This window comes from Rattus norvegicus, chromosome 8, assembly GCF_021556685.1.
Source record: "Rattus norvegicus strain SHRSP/BbbUtx chromosome 8, alternate assembly SHRSP_T2T, whole genome shotgun sequence".
Lineage (NCBI taxonomy): Eukaryota > Metazoa > Chordata > Mammalia > Rodentia > Muridae > Rattus > Rattus norvegicus.
The window spans coordinates 63,947,906-63,966,600 of record NC_141541.1 but is presented as its reverse complement, the minus strand read 5'-3'; the positions used below and the strand labels follow the sequence as shown (position 1 = coordinate 63,966,600).

General features: G+C 39.2%; 1 protein-coding gene across 9 annotated transcripts in view; it reads left to right on the top strand.

Annotated features, from left to right (window-relative positions):
- The window catches only part of Scaper (S-phase cyclin A-associated protein in the ER), a 387,677-nt gene that overhangs the window by 102,246 nt on the left and 266,736 nt on the right, over positions 1-18,695 (top strand). For 7 of the 9 annotated variants that reach the window (XR_015626332.1, NM_001427719.1, XM_087560183.1 and 4 more), the window contains 5 exon segments: positions 251-463; positions 11,166-11,336; positions 12,003-12,078; positions 13,032-13,149; positions 13,367-13,478. Coding sequence is in view for 8 of the 9 variants with exons in the window: in NM_001427719.1 (NP_001414648.1) it covers positions 251-463; positions 11,166-11,336; positions 12,003-12,078; positions 13,032-13,149; positions 13,367-13,478 (690 nt within the window). In the remaining variant the exon portion in view is untranslated. 9 annotated transcript variants of the gene reach the window in all.

Below are 18,695 nucleotides of genomic sequence, written 5' to 3'. Positions count from 1 at the left end.
TGTGGAGAAAGATTCTGTAGCTGTATGATTTCTTTCCTTCCACTGTGCTTCACACACACACACACACACACACACACACACACACACACGAGGGGGGAGGGAAAGTTGGGGGGAGATTGATTGAAGTTTTCTATTAGACAGGTGAGTGCTGCTTCACTTAATAGGTTATTGAGAACTAGCTCTTTCAGAATGTAATATTTGTTCCATTTGAAATTCATCCCTGGCTCATTCTAAAAGCATGTGTTTTTAGTTCACAGTGAGTATTTTGGATGATGTCAAGAATTCTGGTAGTAGTCAAGACAATTCAGTGCATACTTCTGAAATACCAGCTATTCACAGTGATGTAGTATGTGTTGCTGTTACTCCACAAACCACCACAGCTTTGCCAACAGACAAAGACAGAGTTCCAGCAGAGACAGTAGGAATGGTGACTGAGACAACGGACCCTTCAGATATTTCAAATGTGAGTGCTGCTGACTGGGTAAGAACAACTTATCGGAATCCTGTATTGATATATTAAAAAGTATGAATTTAGGTATTGTTCATCTTTATTATAACCTCATACTTTACAGAACTGGTTTTATTTATCTGTCATTTCATCCTAACACTTTTCTAACAATATTTTCAGATACTTAAAAATTCTTACTGATATGTAGAGGATGAAAATTATAATATAACAATTGTTCAGTTTATATGCAGTTTTATCAAGTGCATTTTAGCAACCTAGCATCCACATTAAAAGTAAGTTAGAAGGGAAAAGAACATGAATTCTGTAAGTCTTTTTTTTTTCTTCAATGTCTGGTATTTCCATCAATGAGAAAGGATGTCTGCTTGTCTTTTACTGCTGCTTCTGCTTCTGCTGCTTCTCCTCCTCCTCCTCCTCCTCCTCCTCCTCCTCCTCCTCCTCCTCCTCCTCCTCCTCCTCCTCCTCCTCCTCCTCCTCCCCCTTCTCCTCCTCCTCCTTTTCCTTCTTCCTTCTTCCTTTTTGTCAAGGATTTATATAATCTAGGTTGGCCTTGAATTTGTTATGTAGCTGAGCATGACATTGAACTCCTAATGCCCTGTTTATACCTCCCAAGTGCTGGAATTGTAGGAGTGAGCCTTCAAAAACAGCTGGAGGGTAGGGCTTTGCTTAAGTAACTTATTAAAGAAATGGATGCAGATGTAAATGAGGTGATTATAATTAAAATTTATTTATCTTTTTATTTGTAAATATATATATGAATATATATATTCATATGTTCATGCATATTTTAACTTTTCCTTAAGAACATGTATGTATCCGATATATGTTCATGGTACAGGTGTACATGCACATATATGTGGAGGCCATAGTGAGTGTCAGTGTGTCTTCCTCTATTGCTCCCCCCCTTAAGTGAAACAGGGAGGCTCATTAAACTTGTGGTTCACAGGATGCCTAGGGTCACTAGGCAGTGAACTCCAAGGACCTGCCTGTTTCTGTTCCCTGTCCCTATCTCTACTCCCTGGTTACTGATGTGTGGCGCCGTGCCTGAGTTTTGTGTGTGTGCTGGACACCTGAGTTAGATGCTCATGCTTGAATGGCAGGTGCTTTACCAAATAAGCCATCTCCTGGGTCCCTAATTTTATTTTTTAAAGACGATTATATGTAATAATTTCTTTTAAAATTTAGTAACTCAGGATGTCTACAAGTGATATTAGGTGAAATTCTACATCTTAAAGAGATAATCACACTAAGTAGGAAATTGCTATGAGATGGTTCAGTAAAGAAAAAGAAACAAGTATGACAGCAATAACAAAAATAATATTTCAGTTCCTTTAATAAGATTGTATAAGGTTTTCTCTTCTTGTGTCTTTTAGTAATGAATTTAAAAATGATTATAATTAAGACCAAGTGAGTACTTACTCTAACATAAGTTGTAAAATTTGTTGTATTTATGCTTTCTATTTCTGCAGCTAGAAAGCATAGTAAGTTGTTTCTCTTGTGGTTTGATTATAGGAGGACTCTCATGGGTTGCTTTAGATTGATGTCACATGTAGTTTCTTAAGGTGGGAGTAACAGATTTCTTGCAATGATGAGGAAAGTGAGTTTTATTTTGTTTCTCAGTATGATATTGTCATAGGGTAGCTCAAATACAATAAAATACAATAGAACACAATCTGTTCACCTGATTAACAGAACCATTACCAAAATCTGACTGGGAATCTTCCTAACAGGGTGCTTGCTTGACATGTGTAGGACCCTGAGTTTGAGTCTTAGTGTTAAAAGTCAATCTTTTCGGGGCTGGGGATTTAGCTCAGTGGTAGAGCGCTTACCTAGGAAGTGCAAGGCCCTGGGTTCGGTCCCCAGCTCCGAAAAAAAGAACCAAAAAAAAAAAAAAGTCAATCTTTTCTACAAAGATCCCTGAACCTTGGAAAGATTGTAAGAACCAAGTATGGTCATTAACCTCAAGGAAACAATATTCTTCCAAACAACAAAGCAGCTGCAGCTATGAGTTCACAGCGTCTGTGACAGTGTTCACAAGACTGCCCTGAGCTCTAGCCAGACAAATCCCAGCACAGGATGTGGGAGAGAGGACATGAAATCCTATCACTAGCTCAGGAGTTATGGCATTTGGTAGCTTCCATCTAGGAGAGGGAGAGTCAGTTTTTCAAATGATGTGATAATGTCTTTGATGAAGTCAGGCAGTTGATAGTTAGTAACTTTGCTAACAGTATAATGATATTATGCTGTTATAAACCCAGCTTCTATTTAAGCCCACTGTTTAGAGTTGCATTTTCAATTTTCTTGAAAAGTCAGTTTAAATAATAGTAAATTATTTATATCTCACAGTTGCTACCAAGTTGTGTATGAATGACTTAATTAGGGTGTTTGTCATTTATACACTCTGGTGTAAGATTTGAATCTTCAGATTTTCATAAATAAAATGCATTTCAGGAAATACAAAATTGACTGAGAAAATGAAGAAACAGAATAGATTTATGTACTAACTTACCTTTTGCAAACACACACACACACACACACACACACACACACAGGCATTTGGGATTTAGTTATTCTTTCTATGCTTGTGTGGCACATTAATAACAGCTACTTTCTAAAGGGCTTTCAGACATTTAGGAAGAATGTATGATACCCATTAATTATCTTTACACTTCCTAATTAATTCTGTTTCTTGGGAACAACCTTTGTGTTTTGCATGTTTTCATAGGGGCCTGTTAATGAATGAGGAAGGGAAGTCTAAAAATCAGAGATGTGTAGATTCTATTCCAAATTACTTCTAGCCTGAGGTTTAAGAATTTGCAGTTTGCAGTACTTTTATTGAGTTATAAAAGATTTTAGTGGTCTTTTCATAGTTCATGTGTACAAATCGATGAAATTTTACTTGTGCTTATTCCTTTGAAACCATCACTGTAAACAAGATCCTCCACACAGTGAGGGCTGCCCACAGTTCTTACATTCCTCTCCACAGCCTTCCTTCCAGCCTTGCCTTTCTCTTCTTCCTGGTCCACTGTATCCTCCTCTCCTGCCTTTCCCTATGTTGAAGTTTGTGTTTTCAGAATTTTATATAAATACAATCACATGTTCTTTGTTTGCCACCTTTCAGCAGCATAGTTGTTTCTAGGTTCATCCATGAAGTATGTGTAATCAGTCATCTGTTGCTTTTTCAGCTTCAGTGGTAGCTTGTTTTGTACATACAACACAACATTTGCTCATTCATTTGATTAGAGATACCCAAGGCACTTGAAGTTTTTCTCATGGTTAAAAAATCACATGAATATTTTTGTATGTTTCTTAATATGATGTTCCAAGGATAGAAGCCTGCATCTTGTGCATTCTAGGGAAATGTTCTGCCACTGAGCCAGATCCTCAGTCCTCTATATGTATCTTTGTGTGAACCTGTGTTTTCATTTTACTTTCGATTTTGTTGATATTATCCTGTGACTTATTTCATGTTATTTTAATAATAAGATGTCGCACGCCTAAAGTCTCGCCAGTAAGAACGACGCGCGGACACCAGGATCCTTCTGCAGCAAAGCGTTTATTGCATCTTAAAGAGGAGAGAGTGAGCCCCAGAATGGCGCTGCTTATATACACCCTAATGTGGCGTGTCCACGCCTGATTGGTTGCTTACCCATGATCTCATCGGCACGCCCCGGGGTGGGCAAAGACTTGGTGCGAACACACTCTTGCACATGCACACACAGCTGGTTTCCTAAAAGGAAGTCCGGCTGGCGCAGCAGAAGCCAGCGCCATCTTGTAATGGCGAATGTTATTGCAGTTTTCCACATGGGGCACAGCGGGAGCCAGCGCCATCTTGTAATGGCGAATGCTATCACAGCTTTCCACATCTCCCCCTTTTTGTTTTACTAGACTGAGGCTGGTCTAGGCCTCTGCAGTTACGTCCATCTGCTGTGGCTCCTGTCTTAGGTCGTTCCTCTAATGTCACAGCCTTATCTGTCGTAGGGTAACCCTATCACCACCGGGCCCCGTGTCTTAGATTGGTCTGTGCATGAGGAAAGTTGACCATCTCTGGATACTGCAGTGCTGTGTGACAGTAACTGCTAAACGACCTAGGGCGAACTCTACAAAAGAGGCCAGCCAGAAAATGAGTTAGTGGGGAAATCATGATCACCCTATCACGTGCAATGAGGAAACCTCAGCGATGTAGAAGGGCTGATCAAAGAATCATTGAGTCTCTCTCATCCCAGTGCAATGGATCCACAAATCCATGGGGTGCAAGAGCAGAGAACTCAGATGTCGACTAATTCCTGAGCATAGATAACCAAATTCCAGGGGAGGCCCCTTGTTCAATGGCCACAAGTGTTTGAGTGACAACGACCTTGTCACGTTTCTGTTGAGATCTGAGTTTGTAAACCAACCATAGCATGAACATTAATTCACAGCATAGGGCTATACCAAACAGAGCCACTCCCGATAAGTAGTGCGCACCTCATCTGGTTCTCCTCAGCTGCTACCACCAAGGGCTGTAGTCAAGCCGCTCCTATAATAAAATTTAGAATTCCCAATTGTTAGCAACTACTCCAGAAAGTTCACCCACTGTGCTTGCCTAACAATAGATTGGGGGAGGGTAACTCTAGACACTGCAGACACAATGGCTGTAGCAGTAATGGCTGCTACAATAGCAGCGAAAGTAACAAGGTCTTTCCCAGGACAGTTTAGGATCGGTCATTCTTCTCTGGAACAACTAGCAGGCAATGGAACCATGTCTGAGATCTGTACAACCAGGGCAGAATTCCCCAGTCCACAGCAGCTTCACGCAGATGGCATTCCTGTGAAGCTACAGACTGCAAAATGACAACACCAGTTAAGACAGCAAGAGTCGCCAGGGGAATGAGGGGGGCAAGGGTAATGGAGTCCAGTCTTCTCCAGAAAGCAGCAGTGCACAGAGGGTCTGAGCATAGGCCACAGTGGGACGGGACACACACAGTGGTTGACAAAAGATGAGGGGGGGATCTTCCATCTTCCTCTAAGAGTACAGGAATGACTTCAAGGACCCAAACCAGGAGAGTTGAATCTTCATGCTCTCAGGATCAGCAAGTCTCACCAACCACTCAGGCAGCTGGCATACTCTTGTAGCATCCTGTAGAAAAAACACAAAGATTCCCTCTTCCCCATATAAAATATCTGAACAGGATCATGTCAATATATGAATCTTTCTATTTCACCTAGGTAGAAGTATGCCTAGTTGTAAGGTGCCATAAACACTCAAGGGTTCCTTGGCATCCAAATTTTAAAATTGAAATAAAAGGAGCATTATTTAGCATACAGGGATAACTCCCCCTTTTTATTTATTAAGATATAAACTGTCTAGTATCATTGTCCTCCCTCGTTAAGGGGTCTAGGCAATCCAGTTTGAGTTCTTATATGGCCTCTAAAGGAACAGTATTTAGTGTTCTTAACCACTAAGCCATCTCTCTAGCACCTCACAAACTTTATTTCCAATGAGGATAACAAAGACCTAAGTCCTCTCTAAGGTGAGGTACTTAGCCAACTAACATATCCTTAGAAGTTTAAAATTAGTTTCAAATATTCTTTTCTGGAGTAGTGTAACAGCTACTCCCCAAACATTAAAGCTCATTTTGAGAGCAAATGTTTGTAGTAAAAATTTCTATATACACTGAAAGATTTAAAGTTCTAACTTCTTACATTGAAGAAGTGACAAAATTATATAATATAAGGCTATTAGCCATTCTTTTGTAAAAATTTTTAATGATATCACTTCATGGGCTCTCTAAAATTATAAGCAAGCTCACGAAATGAAAACTCACAATCGTCAGGACATCCTCTAAATCTATCTTGAAATGGCAGTTGGAGTAAGCAAACAGGCTGTAATGCTCTCACAAGTTCTAAAACCTCATCAATCCTTTGTAAATCCTGTAACAATCTCTACCTATTTGATTTTTTCTCAATTACAAATAAGTTTGAGTTAGTCAATGTAACACTGGCAATCCTTAATCACAATCTTTAAGTTCTCCTTGTAACACCAGAGCACAGCCACAACTTTGGAAAGTCACCTGAGTCCTGAGTATGTGACTAGGCAGCTGTTCTTGGGGCAGTGGAATTAGCATCAAAATACAGATAACTTCAGGGCAAACCACAACTTTGGAAAGCAAAACTCAACCTCCAACAACCTAGTCTCCAAAATCCAGTCTCCAAAACGCCGAGTCTGTCCTTCATGCTACAAAGTTTGACTGCCAATTCCTACATATGAACGCACGATGGTGTGGTCTCTGATACCTCAAAGAGACATTGCCCTAAATTCTTTTAGAAGCTTGGTTTCTAGAGTAAGAATTCCATAAAAATATTATCTCAATTTAGACCTGTTTCCCTAGGTTGGCCCATATCACATGTTGTCTAGAATGACCTTATCCAAATTACAATTTTAAGCCAATTTTCTGTTACCAATGTTACACCTTTTTAACCATATCTAATAACTTAAAAGCCAATAGTACATAACCAAGACATGTAGAGCATATTTATACATTTAAAACCAATCGGAAACAAAATTGAAGTGGCTACACATGTCTTTAATATTTAGACCAAGCACCATTTTTACTTTTTCTAGCTATGATTTTAAGAGAAGCACCTTGTCACCTGCTAAGTCAAATAATAAGTCAGGGATTTTTTTTTTTAAAGAAACAACCATTTTTAAAAGAAACAACCATCCGCTCCCTTAACATAGAAGCTGAGGAGCTGCTGGCGCCTTTAAGATAGCTCGTGCAGACGCTCAGCCCCCGGGCAGCTTCTCCAGCTGACCTAGACACCTGGCTACAGGTACAGGGCTCTAAAGGCTGATTGAAACTGCTTTTCATTCATTTGTTCCTTTTTTGAAACGAGTTAAAACCAAATCAAGGTGTGAACGACTGGCAGATAATGTTTTTACCATTTTTTCTTTTGAACATGAAACATAAAACATTTAAACAACGAGAAACAAAAACCACAGACATAAACTGACAGACATGGACAGCTTGGTGCACCAAGGACAGACAATACACATAGAGAGAAAAACTAGATGGTGTCCCACCGAAGGGACCCACATATCCTACCTATGGAACCCAGAACCGGAAATAAGCATTTCTCCAATAGGAGCCAGCAGAGAGGCAGGACATCTCCTGCCTTCCCTCTGTTCCTAGGAGAGCTCTAAAAAGTTTTTCTCTTTCTACAAAGCATCTGCAAGAGTCCGGCAGGACTGTTTTTCCCAAGCCCATTCATTCTCTCTCAAGTCTAGGGTGTAAACTATCTCTAGTCAGGGTCCAAACATAACTCTAAAAGAAGCATATGCAAAAACGCTTTACTATTACCTTGTCCCATTTATATGACAAGTTTTACTCAGGCTAGCCCAAATCATCCAGGCCTTTTCTGGCCCATCTTACCCCAATCCATCCCTGCTTCTATGCCGGCTGGGCTCCCGGGACATCCTAACAGTACCCCTTTCTTCTCCGATCTCGGTGGGACCTCTGTTTGTCCGCGCCAGCACCGACATGGTACCGAGAATCGGGCGAAAGCCTGTGGGATGAAAGAAACACACACACACAGGTTATTCGTGTCAAGCCCACAATAAGATTATTATTATAGGTGACTTATTCTGTCTGCACACTTTTATCTCTTTAGAGAACAGTGCTGACCTCTCAATATATCTATGATTTTTTTTTTAAAGGAAGACAGGATTTATTCTAGCTGGCAGAGGTTTTACAGTTTATCATGGCGGCATTACTGTGTGATTGGCTAAATATTCAGTTGGGAATCACAGAAGAGAGTGGGAACAGGGTCGGGTCATAAAAGCTCAAGGCTCCCCCTTCACTGATCCACTTCCCTTAGCAAGACTCCACTTTGAAAGCATATTCAACTTCTCAAATAGTACTGCCACCTAGGGACCAAATGCTCAAAGACATGATTGTGTGCTGAATACTTCACACTCAGATATAAAAGACTGTAAATTCTTTGAAAGCAGGGCTCCCTACGTGGTAGTCCCATACATATCTAGTGCCCAGCATGCTTCCCTCACATGGTTTTCATATGGATTTTGACTCTGTTAGGTTGGTAACATATGTGGGAACTAGTGAAATGACTTTTATGAATGAGTATATATTTATCTTTTGGCTAATTCTGGAAACTTTTGAGAGTAAATGTTTATTTTATTTGTTTGTATACTATAGAATATATACATTTTTGAATAATTATCAGTCATGCCTTTTATTCCTGTTGTATACTGTGTATACATACCACAGCAAGACCTTGCACATTGATAAACCTTTTCTATGGAGTAGCCTTTCCAAGATTATTATTTTGGAAATTTTCTTTTAAGAAAAGTTTAGGCTCTTTCCCATATTTGATTAGGCTCTTCTGTTAGAGTCAATGTATATCTGGCTTTATGTTGAGGTCCTTGATCCACTTGGACTTGACCTTTGTGCAGAGTGATAAATATGGATGTTTTCATTCTCCTACATAAAGACCGCCAGTTAGACTAGCACCTTTTATTGAAGATGCTTTCTTTTCTTCCACTGTATGTTTTTGGCCTCTTTGTCAAAGATCAGCTATCCACAGGTGTGTGGGTGTACTTTTGGGTCTTTGATTCTATTCCATTTATTGACCTGTCTGTTTCTGCACCAATACCATGTGGTTTTTATCACTATTGCTTTGTAGGACAGCTTGAAGTCAGAGATGATGATTCTCCTGGTAGTTCTTTTATTGTTGAGAATTGTTTTTACTATTATGGGATTTTTGTTTTTCCATATGAAGAATATGGAATTATGAGAATTGCTCTCTTCATTTCTGGTGAAGAATTGTGTTAGAATTCTGATAGTAATTGCTTTAAATCTGTAGGTTGCTTTTGGTAAGATGGCCATTTTCACTATGTTAATCCTACCAATACATGAGCATGGGACGTCTTCTGAGGTCTTTGATTTCTTTTTTCAGAGATTTATAGTTCTTATACAGGTCTTTCACTTGCTTTGTTAGAGTTGATTGAGTTGTAATTTATAGAACATAATTTGTCCACTTAAATGGATCCATGTAAATCCATTGAGAATGAAATGTTCTTAAAAATATATTTACACAATTATATATCCATTACCATAATAGAAGACAGTATGCCATTCCCCCGTAAGAGACACTGAGTATCATTCCCAGCCTACTAACTTGCCTTCTCTGTACTTTTGCCTGTTTTGGACATCAGAGGAATAGAATACAGTGTTAGCCTATTTTACTGATTTTTACTAATTATTTATGAATGTTTATGTCCAAATAATATTGTATTGTATGAATATGCAATCCTGTCCTCTTCTGTTCTTCAGTTGTATATTTAGGGTGCTTTTATTGTTTGCTATTAGCTATTCTGAGTAACTCTGCTTAAGTATCTGCATATATGTTTTATGTCTATATATATTTTGATTTCTTCTGTATACATAAATAGGACTTGTAAATCCGATGGACCATATAAACTGAAGCATAACCATTTGAAGAACTGTCAGGGTCTTTTCTAAAGAAGTTACACAGTTTTTGTTCTTAGGTCTCTTTTATTTTATAGCTCAGGCTTTGTCTCATGTCATTTGAAACTCTTTAAGTTCTTTAAGTTCTGTTTTATGTCCTGTGTTGGTTGATTAAGCATAAATCTTCATTTCTTTGTTTTAGTTGTTGCTTTAGTGTATATAGTATAAATCTTGAGTTGCTCATAGGATTCATTAATGGATAATTCTCAGGCAAATTATTTAATTATAAATATTTTTAGGTCACAGATCATCTTCAAAAATATAAAATTATGTCTAGCCTACATTCTTATTATGTTCCATTTCTTTCCTTTTACACTCCAGATTTTTATTCCCCCCCAGTCAACCGCCCCCCCTCCCCGGGTTCCACATCCCATACTTCCTCCCCACCCCACCCCCATCTCCACAAAGATGCCCCCCCCACTATACCTCTAAACTTCCTGGGGCCTCCAGTCTCTTGAGGGTTAGGTGCATCTTCTCTGACTGAACCCAGACCCAGGAGTCCTCTGCTGTATATGTGTTGGAGGCCTCATCTCAGCTGGTATGTGCTGCCTGGCTTGTGATCCCGTGTCTGAGAGACCTCAGGGGTCCAGGTTAATTGAGACTGCTGGTCCTCCTACAGGGTTGCCCTCCTCCTTGGCTTCCTCCAGCTTTCCCCTAATTCAGCAAGAGGGGTCAGCAGCTTCTGTTCATTGGTTGGGTGCAAATATCTGCATCTGACTCTTTCAGCTGCTTGTTGTGTCTTTTGGAGAGCAGTCCATAGCATAGTATCCTTGTATCATTTTTAAGGAAAATATTTGATCTGCACCTGCTTTTAATTGGGCATTCAGGTAAAATTTGCACTTCCTCCTGGATATTATCTGTTATTTATAAACTTGACAATTTGTCATATAGAACAGTCTGGTAAAGAAGGTTAGACATGGATTATTGTTGGAGTTCATGGAGCAGTAATTTAGGCCTTGACTTCATGCACCTTGTAAATCATAGTGCTAACAAATACTTGAACCAGTTTTTCTGATACTATTTGTGTGTGTGTGTGTGTGTGTGTGTGTGTGTGTGTGTGTGTGTGTGTATGCACATGTGTGTGAATGTATAGCTAGTTTATGATTAGCATAGAAAGAAAGAAAACCTTTATTAATGTTTCATGATTCTACCATTTTTTCTAAAAAATAAAGTCCATGGCAGAAGTTCTCGCTAAAAAGGAAGAGCTGGCAGATCGTCTAGAAAAGGCCAATGAGGAAGCCATCGCCAGTGCTATTGCTGAAGAAGAACAGTTAACCAGAGAAATTGAAGCTGAAGAAAATAATGACATTAACATCGAGACGGACAATGACAGTGACTTTTCTGTGAGCTTTTTAATGTTTTGAATCTTGAGTAATGGTCACGGTTGCTGTGGTGGCTTAGAGAACAAGTGGCAGCAAACCTTTCTTTTAGCATCGCTGATCACAGAGTACTTTCATAAGGATGCACGTGATGAGTAGGATGTTGTCATTGTCCTTTTACAGATCAAGAAATCTTATCTGTCAGAAAGGAAGGACCCAGTATTCTTCAGACTGATTTCTAGGGTCTGAAGAAAGTATTATTTCTAGTTTTGTCCCACTAATGAGTAGAGAATGATGAATTGCTTTGTTGCTAAGTACTCAGGGTACACATGTTAATGGAGGAGACTAAAACAACCATAAGCTTTATATTTCATTTCTTGTTATTAATTACTATCAAGTAATTTTGAATCCCAGTGTATGCTTTGTGTAAGACTATTTTACATGGTTTGAATATGATTCATTAGTTCCTGTGAATGGCTACCGAACTCTTACAGTACGTAGTCTTAGTATTTTAGCATGGAAACGATGACTGTATAAGAGGTATAGTTTGGCTTCTATTTGTTTGGTTCAGTGAAGTTTATTGGAGATAGGAGAGTTTTATATACAGTTTATTTTTAAGTTTATAATGTTATGTGCAAAAATAAGTTGGTTTTTTTTTTTTTTTGGTGTGTGTGTTTTATTACATTCTAGGCCAGTATGGGCAGTGGGAGTCTATCTTTCTGTGGTATGTCTCTGGACTGGAATGATGTTCTCGCAGATTATGAAGGTATTGTTTGTATAATGTCTTTTGGTTTATAGGCACAGTGGGAGATACTAGATCATCTTATATGTAGTTTTTAAGTAAAAATAATTTGAGGTAGAAATGATTTTAAAAGTCTTTTTCCTGTGAAGATAGCTCAGTCTATAAAGTGCTTACCTTATCAGCATGAGGCCTGGAAGTAGTCCCCAAACTTGAAGTACATATGCCAGCCATGGATATGTGTGCCTGTGGATCCAGCACTGGGAAGTGGAACCAGGCACATTTCTGGGGCTTGCTGGCTAGGCAGCATAGCCTAATTGGTGAACTCTAGGCCAATGAGAAGACCAGTGTTAGAAGACAGGGTTTCTGAGAATGACACCCAAGATTGTCTTCTAGTCCCCACACAAAAATATATACATGGGCATTTAAAAAAATTCTCAAAGACCAGATATAGGTGTCTCCTGAGAGACACAGCCAGAGCATGTCAAAAACAGAGGTGAATGCTTGCAGCAAACCACTGAACTGAGAACAGTACCCCTGTTGGAGGAATTAGAGACTAAGGATTGAAAGAGATGAAGGGACTTGAGACCCCATATGAACAACAATACTAACCAACCAGAGCTCCTAGGGACTAAATTACTACCTAAAGACTACACATGGACAGTCCTGTGGCTCCAGATGCATATGTAGCAGAGGATGGCCTTGTTGGGCACCAATGGGAGGAGAAGCCTTTGGTCCTGCCAAGGTTGGACCCTCAGTGTAGGGGAATATCTGGGGCGGGTGGTGGATGTGGAGGGGAACACCCTTATAGAAGAAGAGGAGGAGGATGGGATAGGGGACTTATGTCCAGGAAAATGGGAAAGGGAAATTTGAAATGTAAATTTAAAAAATCCAATAAAAAATTCTCAAATGTTAGCTTTAAAGAAATACATGGCTAAATAATAACTGTTTTCTCATTTTATTTTATTGTCCTTTGTCAGCTCGTGAATCATGGCGTCAGAATACATCCTGGGGGGATATTGTAGAAGAGGAGCCTGCTAGACTTCCAGGGCATGGAATTCACATGCATGAAAAACTTTCTTCACCGTCTCGTAAAAGGTCTGATGTTTGAAAATTTACTTGAAATGATTGATAGTAAGAAATCTTGATTCCATATTTGACATCTTCTATCAGGACATTCCATATCTATCAAAAATGACAGGCACTAAGGAGTAGTGATCTTGTATACATTGAGACATTTGGAGTCCACAGATCCCTGGTTTTAGCCTTGTCATATGAATATGTGTGCTTCTTGTTCATTTGTGCATATTAATAGGACAATTGCAGAATCTAAGAAGAAATATGAAGAAAAACACATGAAAGCTCAACAATTAAGGGAAAAGCTACGTGAAGAGAAGTCACTAAAGCTTCAAAAGTTGTTAGAAAGGGTGAGTGTTTACATTTTTAAAAATAAAATGACAATCATAAGTTGGTGGATTTTTTGTTGTTGTTCTGAGACTAAAGGTCATAAAAATACATGTGGTAGAAAACCAAGACAGTGTTCCAGGCTACTGTTTTTTTTCTTTTTTTCTTTTTTTAAAGACTTTGTCTTTCCTAAACTGTCTAGTACATGGATACTTTACAAGGTATTTTTTAAAGGTATACTTTTTTTTGCTGTCTTCTTTGGATAGGCCTGTCCAAAATACAGAATTACTTGCTAGGAGCATTTTGAAGTTGAAATTATTAGGCTTGTTTTGTGTACCTGCTTATGGGGCTAGCCCTGCTCCCTTCTCTGGTTTAGATTTTTGCTACTGTAAGTGAAGCTGTGGCCATCTCCCTTAGCCTCAGAGGCATAAGCACTCAGTTGTCACTGGATATGTGTATGCCACCAACACTGTAGTTTGTGTAAATAAACTCATCCTGTCACATGTGTACTCAAGCCAGATCCCATAGCTGAGTGTGCCACTTGCCCAAACTGTGGCCCCTACCGTTTCCTGCCCTGGCACTTACATACTGGCACGTGCACTGCTTAGTACAGATGTGCTTTTGTGGAGGACAGCATCCTGCTCGGGTACTGCAAATACCCAGGATCTTTTGTACCTGGTAAACACTGGTAGTTATTGATACTGATGTTACTTGTGCCTGTCCTTAGATGGCCATGCTACACTGTATGTAGTGTATATACTCTGTGCTTTGTGCATCAGAATATGTTTCTTTTTGTTATCCCCATCATTGCTTCTAAACCTGCTTCTCTGGGTGGTACTATTCCCCTACCGAAACCAGCTATTATACTTGGGCAATGACTACTTTTAAAAAACAACCAGATAGCAATGCAGAGACAAAAGGAACCCCCAAATTAGGAAACCCTAACTGCATCACAGGAACATGATAAAACCCTAGCACCTGAGTCAAACCCTTGAAAATCTACAGGGTTTTTTTTGAAAAAGTTTTCAAAATAGTTTCTCTATGGAAGTCTGTTGAAGTTATGAAGGATAGTGCTATCATTAAAATCTTATGACTATAAGTCCTTCTTTTGAAATGTAAGCAAGACGTCTCTCTGAGACACTTTGAAAGTTCACATGATGCCATTAGCTTCATGAATACACAAGCAGGCAACACTGGAGCACAGGAATGTCTGGAACTTCTCCGCCTTAGCAGCTGTCCCTGTCCTCATCTTTCACCTGAGATGCCGCTTTCTGCTGTAACCAAGGAGCCAGCTACTTTTTTTGAAGAAACTGACAGTATGAAATGTCAAGGAAATGAGACACTATTCATAGTAGTGACCATATCAGGAAACATTTTAAAAATGCAAATGTAGCTAAAATAGGACAATAAAACTGAATTATTATGAGACATGGATTATAAAAGCTAGCCCAGGGCAAGTTGTGGAGACACAGTTTGAATTTTACAACTGTTGGAACTTGGTGTTAAGTAGTACATAGGAGACTTTGGTTGAATTTGGAGTAAAATTCAAGAAATTAGAAACAACTATACAGAAGAACTCATACCAATACTGTCCAAACTATTCCACAAGGTTGAAACAGATGGAGCACTATGAAATTCCTTCTATGAAGCCACAATTACTCTTATACCTAAACCACACAAAGACCCAACAAAGAAAGAGAACTTCAGACCAATTTCCCTTATGAATATTGACACAAAAATACTCAATAAAATTCTTGCAAACCGAATCCAAGAACACGTCAAAACGATCATCCATCATGATTAAGTAGGCTTCATCCCAGGGATGCAGAGATAGTTTAATATACGAAAATCCATCCATGTAATCCACTATATAAACAAACTCAAAGATGAGAAGCACGTGATCATTTCATTAGATGCTGAGAAAGCATTTGACAAAATTTAACACCCCTTCATGATAAAAGTCCTGGAAAGATCAGGAATTCAAGGCCCATATCTAAACATAATAAAAGCAATATATAGCAAACCAGTAACTCACATCAAAGAGAAATTTGAAGCAATCCCACTAAAATCAGGGACTAGACAAGGCTGCCCACTCCCTCCCTACTTATTCAATATAGTACTCGAAGTCCTAGCCAGAGCAATCAGACAGCGAAAGGAGGTCAAAGGGATACAAATTGGAAGGGAAGAAATCAAAATATCACTATTTGCAGATGATATGATAGTGTATTTAAGTGACCCCAAAAGTTCCACCAGAGAACTACTAAACCCGATAAACAACTTTAGCAGTGTTGGGGTATAAATTAACTCAAACAAATTGGTAGCCTTCCTCTACTCAAAGGATAAACAGGCTGAGAAAGAAATTAAGGAAATGACACCCTTCACAATAGTCCCAAATAAAATAAAATAAAATATCTTCTTGTGACTTTAACAAAGCCAATGAAGATCTGTATGTCAAGAACTTCAAATATCTGAAGAAAGAAATTGAGGAAGATCTCAGAAAATAGAAAGATCTTTCATGCTCATGAATGGGTAAGATTAATATAGTAAAGATGACCATTTTGCCAAAAGCAATCTACAGATTAAGTGCAATCACTATCAAAATTCCTACTCAATTCTTTGTAGCGAAAACTATACTCAACAATAAAAGAACTTCTGGGGGGAATCACTATCCCTGACTTCAAGCAGTATTACAGAGCAATAGTGATAAAAACTGCATGGTATTGGTACAGAGACAGGCAGGTAGATCAGTGGAACAGAATTGAAGACCCCGAAATAAACCCACACACCCTTAGCCGCTTAATCTTTGACAAAGGAGCTAAAACCATCCAATGGAAGAAAGATAGCATTTTCAACAAATGGTGCTGGTTCAACTGGAGGTCAGCATGTAGAAGAATGCAGATCAATCCATTCTTATCACCCTGTACAAAGCTTAAGTCCAAGTGGATCAAGGACCTCCACATCAAACCAGATACACTTAAAGTAATAGAAGAAAAAGTGGGAAGAGTCTCGAACACATGGGCACTGGGGAAAATATCCTGAACAAAACACCAATGAATGGCTCATGCTCTAAGATCAAGAATCGACAATTGGGACCTCAAAAAACTGCAAAGCTTTGTAAAGCAAAAGACACTGTCATTAGGACAAAACGGCAACCAACAGTTTGGAAAAAGATCTTTACCAATCCTACATCTGACAGAGGGCTAACATCCAAAATATATAAAGAACTCATGAAGTTATACTCCAGAGAGCCAAATCACCCTATTAAAAAATGGGATACAGACCTAAAACAAAATATTCTTAGCTGAGGATTATCGAATGACTAAAAAGCACCTAAAGAAATAAATGTTCAACATCCTTAGTCATCAGGGAAATGCAAATCAAAACAACTATGAGATTCTATCTCACTCCAGTCAGAATGACTAAGATCAAAAACTCCGGCGACAGCAGATGCTGGCGAGGATGTGGAGAAGAGGAACACTCCTCCATTGTTGGTGGGGTTGCAAACTGGTACAACCACTCTGGAAATCAGTCTGGAGGTTCCTCAGAAAATTGGTCATTACACTACCTGAGGACCCAGCTGTCCCTCTCTTGGGTATGTAACCAAAAGTTGCTCCACCATATAACAAAGACACATGCTTCACTGTGTTCGTAGCAGCCTTATTTATAATAGCCGGAAGCTGGAAAGAACCCAGATGCCCTTCAACAGAGGAATGGTTTCAAAAAAATGTAGTTCATCTACACAATGGAGTACTACTCAGCTATCAAAAGCAATGACTTCATGAAATTCATAGGCAGATGGAATGAACTAGAAAATAACATCCTGAGTGAGGTTACTCAGTCACAGAAAAACACACATGGTATGCAGTCCTTGATAAATGGATATTAGCCAAAAAGCTCAAATTACCCAAGATGCAATCTACAGACCACAGGAAGCTCAAGAAAAAGGATGACCAAAATGCAGATGCTCCCACTCCTTCTTAAACGGGGGAGAAATATTCATAGAAGGGGATATGGAAGCAAACTTTAGACCAGCGACTCAAGGAATGGCCATTCAGAGCCTGACCCACATGTGGCCCATATATATATATATACAGCCACCAAAACTAGATAAAATTGATGAAGCTAAAAAATGTATGCGGAAAGGGACTGGATATAGATTCTTCCTGAGAGACACATCCAGAGCATGTCCAATACACAGGTCAATGATAGGAGCAAACCACCGAACTGAGAATAGGACCCCCTTGTGGGGGAATTAGAGGAAGTATTGAAAGAGTTGAAGGCGCTTAGAACCCCATAAAAACAAGAATACCAACCAACCAGAGCTTCCAGGTACTAAACCACTACCGAAAGACTATACATGGACTGACCCAGGGCTCCAACTGCATATGTAACAGAGAATAAATAGCCTTGTTGGGGCACCAGTGGAAGGGGAAGCCCTTGGTCTTGCGAAGGTTGGACCCCCAGTGCAGGGGAATATGGGGGAGGGCAATAAGGCGGATGTATAGAGGGCATACATGTATGGGGGAGGGGAAGGAATGGGGGCCTATGGAAAGGAAATCCTGTTTTATCCATAGTATAATCTTATTACCCTTGCAAACTTCATTTGTCACTGATTCATGAGTTCAGTGGAACTTTCATGCCTAAAGACACTGTTTTGCTCCTCTCCTCCTCTGGCTCTGACTTGTATAGTCTTTCCATTCCCTCTTCTTTGATGGCTGAACACTACTGACACACACTTATCTTCTGCACTTGGACTAGTTGTGAGTTTCTGCATTAACCACTATTTACTGATTAAATTTCTCTGATGAAGTCTGAGAGCTGCACTAATCTCTGGGCAGAGTGATACAAATTTAAATTCCAGTTTGATACTATGTCTGTTTAAGAGAATAATTGTGATAGGTTCACTCCTGGTTACTGAGCCCACAAGTATGGGTTACTGGTTAGCAGACATATTTTCTCTTGTGAAGAAATATGTTTAAAAGTGTTCACTGTCCTTGGTCGTTGAGAGAATTAGGTAATATCCAATCAGAGTAATACCCAAAAGAATACAATAGAATAATACCAAACTAGAGAGTTAAAAATTAAAAGTACTTATGAGGTTTTATTATATCCCTGTTAGAGTAGGTGAGATTAAGAGAAGGCTGACCACTTGAGATTGGATAACTAGGGGCTTTTCCCCAGAAATGTTTGGTTTCTGTTCTCGTTTTCTTTCGTTCTCTCTCTCTCTCTCTCTCTCTCTC